This window comes from Poecilia formosa, unplaced genomic scaffold (assembly GCF_000485575.1).
Source record: "Poecilia formosa unplaced genomic scaffold, Poecilia_formosa-5.1.2 Scaffold523, whole genome shotgun sequence".
Taxonomy (NCBI): domain Eukaryota; kingdom Metazoa; phylum Chordata; class Actinopteri; order Cyprinodontiformes; family Poeciliidae; genus Poecilia; species Poecilia formosa.
Window position 1 is genome coordinate 53492 of NW_006800462.1, and position 7468 is coordinate 60959.

The 7468-nt window shown below is 37.8% G+C and overlaps 1 protein-coding gene across 1 annotated transcript; it reads right to left on the bottom strand.

Moving 5' to 3' along the window:
* Positions 1-2546: 2546 nt before the first annotated feature.
* LOC103129195 (ribonuclease inhibitor-like) lies at positions 2547-6817 on the bottom strand. Its single transcript, XM_007540184.1, has 6 exons — positions 6710-6817; positions 5390-5483; positions 4726-4896; positions 3833-4006; positions 3327-3497; positions 2547-2951 (listed from the first exon to the last, which is right to left on the bottom strand). Exons 1-6 carry the CDS (start codon positions 6717-6719, stop codon positions 2927-2929), a joined length of 645 nt encoding a protein of 214 aa, XP_007540246.1. The 5' UTR covers positions 6720-6817; the 3' UTR covers positions 2547-2926.
* Positions 6818-7468: the final 651 nt, after the last annotated feature.

Sequence of the window (7468 nt, forward strand, 5' to 3'; positions counted from 1 at the left end):
TCTTTTATCCTTGGCTTTAGCCTGTGAGCAGGACGTCTCAGAAGTCATTGGAGTTCTCCCAGTGTGACCAGCAGACTGAAGCCATGCCTGTGACCTTTTTCACTTTTTGTGTATTTTTAAATATCTCAATCTTAAGTATTAGTGTATTAATACAGATTATAATGAAATAAAAATAATGTACTCTGTTAGAATGATTTTTACTCTTTGCTGTCAATAGCAGAGGTGACATACTAATTTTTCTTTTTTTTTGGAAAAAAAGAAAAAAATGTAGTCTAATGTTTGACAATGACTGATTTATCTGAAATATATATATATATATATATATATATATAAAATTATGAGTTCAGATGTAGTTTATGAGTTCAGTGAAGTATTATTAATACACCAGTCACAGACCTGCAGCCCAACAGGGGAACTGAAGAAATTATACTAAATGAAAGTATTTTGTTGCATGACAGACTGGCGACCTGTCCAGGGTGTACCACACCTCTCACTCGAAATGTTCACTGGAGATAGGCACCAGCACCCCTGCTGACCCCACGAGGGACGAGGGTGTTAGAAGATAAATGGATGGAAATGTCTTTTGTTAATATTTAGTGGTAATATTTTTGTAACCTTCACAATTTTACTTTAACAATGAATTAAAAGTGATAGTGCTGTACTTTTAGCTGCTGTATGGAGATAGGATCACACTTTCCATCTGCTAGATCAGGATCTGCAAACTGAATCTCTGGAGATGCAAATGGCTCTTTGGCTCTGTTAAGTATTTGGTAAAACAATACATTATTCAATAGTACTATTTTGTGAAGAACACAAGTGTGGTATATGAGCACATTGATTTCCCAAAGTTCTTAGGCAAAATGTCTAATAACGTAAGTCACGTTCCACTGAGGTTCTGCTGAGTTTATATAGTTATGAGAAAGAACATAACAGGCTCACTTAATATACATAAAAAATTAAATATTGCTCTGTTTTTTGTTTTATTCTTTCTAGGTGTCACCATGAAAAAACACCAACTACCCTGGCACCCATGGTAAATTTGTCTAGAAACAACCTATAAACTTTACTCCTTTTTTGAATAAATAATTTGGTAATATTCTTTTAAATGCCAGATTTTTTACATAACTTATACTTTTGGCTGTCTGAGGGCACATTTTGAATATTAATTCAGGTGTTATCAGTTAATCAGTACTTCAGTAGTTTACTTTTTACACTTTCTAAAAGAAACGCGTTTAAGGTATGCTACTCTGATTGGAGTACAGTTCTGAGGTATTCTAACCGACCTCTATGTATGAATGATTGCTCTATGGATCACTTAAAAAATAAATAAATAAATAAAAGATAAAACACTGCCGTAAAATAATGTCTATCACTGCAGTGGCCATCCCATCCCATGAGAATAGGACCTCACATGTTGTGGTGGGCATTCTTATTTTAATTTCTGAAAGGTGGCAACCCTACTAACAAGTCAGTAAGTCAGTCAGACAGAAAGAGTCTGCAGTTTAGTGGCAACANCCTGCTGTTGGCTTTCCTCCGATGATCTGACCTTCTTATATAATCTCCACCACCTCAGGATGTGTCTTTATGGTTGATGAAGAAATTAGAAGCTGCTGATTGCATCAGCTGGGGTTAAGTAACTTGCTGACATATGAAAATATAATGATGCTACTGACACCTCAGTCCTATCGGCCTACTTAAATCCAGTGAAGTGACATTCTCTGGCCAGCCAGTGTATAAATAGAAATGTCTTTAGACTGAGGTCCCTCTGTTTGTTGATTTTGCTGGAGAACCAGAGCTCGCAAGGAAACTGTGATGGTTATTAGAGAGGAAGGTTGAGATGTTCAGTCAGACCAAATTCAGCAGCAGGAGATTCAAAGCTGGATTTCTACACAACAAAGAAGAAGAAAGAAGCAGAGGAAGACGGAAAAGTTGGCAAATCAACCTGGAAGTTTCTCCAGAAGCAAGTGAGTTAATGACAGGTGTTAAAATTAAATTAAAATTAAAATTGGGTATAAACTTAATATTGGCTTATATTTCCCTCTTAATGAATCTGTTTATGAACTGATGTCTCATTTCTCATCCTATTTTCCAGGATATAACATTGTTTTCCTGATGAGTTGAGCTCAGGAATCCACAGAGCTTCAATTTGTCCTTTACGTCTATCGAGGTTTTTATTATTCAGGTTAAAGTGATCAGAAGATGCTGATCACATCAGAGCATTTCATTTCTCCTTCAGGACAGAGAAAATCCTCCAAACAAGATCTGAATGTCTGAGTCGCTCCAGAAAGTTTCCAACGTTACCAAAGGAGAAGCTGGAACTTTATCTTTACGAAGTTTTAGATTTTACCTTCAGAAGGAAGGAAATAAAAAAATATTTGATTTAAAATCATGAAGAAAATCAGAAAATCTTCTTCCTCTGACTGCAGAATCCATCACTGACTGTCTGAGCTGTTTGCAGCAACAGATAAAATGAAACATCAGAAAACTTAAAATATGATGACAACATCCAGAAACTGAATCAGAATGAATCAAACATGCAGCCTGGAAACTGTTGAATCGTTTTATTTTGCATTTCTGGTTCCAGGATGAAAATAAATCACAAAGAAAAAAGATCAGCTTTCCAGTTGAATCAAGTTCAGAACAAAACTGAGCCCCTCCAGTATAAAAAGTGATTACAGGTGAAAAAAATTACCAATGGTGAGTAAATTTGTGTTCATAGTTGCAATTGAAAGGGACTGATTAATAGGGATTAATTGGAGTTTGAATTTGATCATTGATCTAAAGAGACAAAATATCAGACATTAAATGATAGACATGAGAAAATAAGATGAAAATCTTTCAGGTCAAAGGTCACCATCATGATCCAGAAAGAGCCTCTTTAGACTCAAACTGCTGCAGCTTCAACCACTCAGCTCAGCTGCTCTTTTCAAACTGGTGTGTTCCCCCTCCACCTGCAGAGAGAAGAGATCAGATCAGTGAGTATTTCCAGCTTCTCTCCAGCAGCAGTCAGTGACGCAGCACATCCAGTAGAAAGAGCAGCAGGGCCTTCAGTTTTGTTCAGAGCAGCTTCCTTTCAGCTCTCATCTTTACATGTTGCAGTGAACACACTGAGCTCCAAGCTCAATTCTAAAAACTTTAGTACATACAGCACTTGATGTCCCAATCCACAGCCACTCCTCTATTACAATTGGGGGTGGGGCTGCAGAAGCAAGGTCTCACTTACACCACTAAAATGGCAACTCAGCCCTAGATCTTTGTTTTAACCCTAATTTGACTGATGATAAAACTGCCAACATCAGCTGGTCTCACTCCAACCATCTACTCACCTCACAAGTCTCAGTGCGTATGGGTCTCTCTTTAGCTGCAACAGCAGCTGAACTTGAATCTTCTTCAGGTTGTTAAAGCCCAGGTCCAGTTCAGTCAGACGGGAGGGGTTAGCAACCACAGCTTGGGCCAGATAATCACAACTGGTGTCTGACAAATTGCAGTTCTCCAATCTGAATAAAGAATAAAAGATGTGAGCTGATGCCAACGTGCAGGTTAACCAGTCCAACAGAACCAGTTAAAGAATCTCATGAATATTAATTAATGTCTTCTAAGGACATAATCACTTTAGCAAAAAAAAAAGAAAAAAAACCCCATAAAATAATCTCTGTCGCTCCAGTGGCCATCCCATGAGAATAGGACAACACATGTTGTGGGCATTCTTATTTTAATTTCTGAAAGGTGGCAACCCTACTAACAAGTCAGGAAGTAAGTCAGACAGAAAGAGTCTGCAGTTTAGTGGCAACACAACTTCCACATCAGAAATAACTAAAACATGGTTACTTACTCCAGCTGCACTAGGATGCAGACAGGATTTTGTAGAAAATCCCAGAGCTTCTTCACTCCAGCATCTTCAAGGTCATTCTCACTCAGGTCCAGTATTAACAGTTTGGAGGGGTTGGACTTAAAAGCTGCAACCAGAGAATCACAGCTATCCTTCGTCAACCCGCATCGCCTCAACCTGAATATAGAATAAAAGAAGTAAGTTGAAGCCAATAGGACACATGTTAAAACGGAAATATCAACAAATAAAATGTAGAAATGTATTTGAATCTGAACGTAAAAGTCACAGAAACATGATGAACTGATGTCTCATATTTGATCCAATCAAACTGGTTTATAGAGTCCAAACCAGCAGAACCAGAACATGTTATCATGACATGTTAGAATATTTCATTTGGGTCTTCAGTGGTTCTGGTCGGGAATTAAAATGGACTTTAAGAACCAAAGTGTGACATCAGAGCTGTTAATGAATGCTGCTTGCAACTATGCAGAATGCAGAGAACTATGGGGTCAGAGTGATAGTTTCTCCATGAGTCAAACCACTGGCTCACTGGGCAAATTCCAGTAGAATCCAGTAGAATCACACCCACTAATGAACAGTCTAATGGCCAACCCCCCCTTTCCCCCCACATACACACACAGTGGTTTCTAGATGGTCCAGATAAGGGCATCATGGAAAGTACAGACAAAAACCCTGTGAGACCTATATTGTTGCCCCCATTTATCCCATATGCTGGCTGGGTTGTGTGGCCTGCTTATTGGATTTGTGTTGTTTACCATTATATCACCACATTACTTATGCACAGGTCTCAAACCTCGGCTGCTGATCCAGTTTGATATGATCGGTCCATGACTATACTTGAAAAAGCACAAAAACAGCATCTGAGATTAACTGACCTGAGGGTTTGTAATTTACAGTTTGGATTGCCCAGTCCTCCACAGATAATTTCCAGTGCATCAGATGGCATGGGTGTGTTTATTTCCAGTTCAATCATATTAGAAGGGTCGCCTTTTAGAGCATTGGCCACCTCTTCACAATCAACCTGAGAGAGTTCAATGCCAGAAATTCTGCAATTGGAGAAACATAACAGATAAACCAGGGTAAATACAAATGTCATATGATGACAAATAGTGATCTGATGAACATTTCAGTTCTCCTGAGTCACAACTCATCATCTACCTCTTACCACTTTTACATATAGCTGAGTACAAAGAGCAGAGCAAGAAGCATATTACTAGGGAAAAACATTTTACATCTGGTTTGTAAAATGTTTTACAAACCAATATAAATGCAGTAATGTAAGTCTAAGTCAAGATTTGGGGACAACAAAAGTCAGATCCATCTCTGCACACTCAATGATCTCTATATCCATTCTGGCTTGGATAGAATTAGGATCCCGGAGTTTTCCTCCCAGATCTATTAGCTCCCCAACCTGATGCTTTAGATCATTTCTAAAATACGTTTCTGGTTCTGTTTTCAATTCCTTTGCATTTTTGGTGTTTATTTCTTAAATAATGTTTTTTCTGCATGGACTAATGTTAAAGACGCATCTGGACTCACCGGACCCTTCTGTAGTTCTCCACACTTTTTAATGCTTCGTGTTTTTTCTCTTCTGTGTCATACATGTCCAGGTCCAACTCCTCCCGAATCACCTCTGACAAGAAAAGGAAACAACATAAAGAGAAAAGTTGAAAAATGTGAAAAATTCAAAGACTGCTCAGATTTTCTTGTTAAACTAAAGGAGGACTTGTCTTAGCTTTGGAAACCAGTTGTTTCCTACAATATTCAATTTAATTCTGGAGCTGCTCTGGAGCCATAAAAACGTCTGATCCTGTATGGGCCTGGACTCAAATAAAAGGGATATGAAATAGAGACAACAGCTCAGCACAGAAATTGGACAAAATATTCCCAGCTGTAATCCATGTTCATTTGATCATTTCTCATAATAACCTGCTTCACAAATATGAGTTGCTGTGGTAGGGTAATATCTGATTATTTTATTTTAATGCTAATGAATTTTCAGGAAAGGAATCTGAGCTGCAAACCCAAAGTTAGCTTCTCTGGAAATGTTTCTTGCAGCTGCTAAGGAGCAGGACTCATGTTTATGTTCTTGGTATAAGAACGCTGACTGACTGATGTAGCTTTACTCTGAGCTGTTCACAAGTGTCTGATTTTGTAAGGTCATCTCATGGATGATGAAAATATTTAATGAAAAAAAAAATGCTGAATTAAAAAAAAAACTTAAAAATTACAGGTGACCAGCAGTGATGTTACTTTGTAACGCGTTACTGACGTCGGACAACTTTTTTCAGTAACGAGTAATCTAACGCTTTGCTATTTCAAATCCAGTAGTCAGATTACAGTTACTTAACAAAATCACTTTGCGTTACTGTGCGTAAGTGATTTCGTTAAATTAAATTACAATCTTCTTTTGTAATTTAATTTTATTTCCTCTATTCATCTTGGGGAATGACTGCCATTTCTATGAGACAGCAGTAGCAGCGACAGAAATCTAAATAATGGAGGGAAGAGGAGATGCAAAATTCGTTGCTATAAAAACAGCAACTAGACTAAAGAAAAATAAAACTAGAGTGACAAAGACCAACTACAAACAAGAATAAACATAACTAGAAGCACTAAGAAGACCAGAACTAAAGTAAAACAGAAACAAGACTGATCAAAGAAAGAGATTAAGAAACACAAAATAAAAATCAAAACTCTGAAAGAATTCAACAACTTGGGATCATGAAATCAGTTTCTTTCAAAAATGATTTTGTACCTCCTGTACAGTGAGGACAGCTGATTGGTTTTCATGTGCCTCAATAAGATCCATATTTAATGAACAAACATAAACAAAAATAATGTGGAGTTAAAACTCACCCTGAGCCATATCTTCAGTTCTTCTTCTGCTTTGTTCACACAAATGGAGTCTGAGCAAACTGGACCCGTTTGTCCTGGTCTTATACCTGACCCACCTAAGGATCCGCCCCCCTGACAGAAGTGGTGTGAACCTCTGTGTTGCAACAGGTTCATTCTTTCAGCGTAAACTGGCTTTAACCTGTTCAGCCCTCAGTCATCCTGATGATGATGTTCAGTTCAGGAGGCAGGCTTTAGGTTTTGTTGAACCAGTTTCTAACAGTCGAATCCAAGCTAGCGGTTAAATTCCTGCTGTTGTTCATCAGGTTTTAACTTTCCATCTGCATTTACTGTAAGATGTGTTAAGGAAATAAATAAGTCTTACCAAAGGTGAAACACTGTCAATTGAGAACAAATCAGAATGGATTTTGATTATTATTTTATTAAGAAATTAAGCAAAGAAAATGAGCAATAACTCCCCTGGATAGTCCAGGGAAGTGAAGAAAACATGAAAGTACATCATTTTTAACCCCTAGAACCCGACGGACCCACCGGTGGGTCCAGCTGCCACATGACCTCGGCTCGCTCTGTAAACAAAGGCTCCACGTGCCTTTAAATTTGTTTTTATTTTTTATTATCCGCTAAAAGAGGCTTTAATCTTTCAAAAACTATTCCGCATAAAGGTTTTGCCCAAAATGTTAAGATTTAAATTTATATCCACCAGCCCTCTTACAAACATGGATATAAAGGGAGTATCTTTTAGCTCTCAGAGGTCTGGAAAGG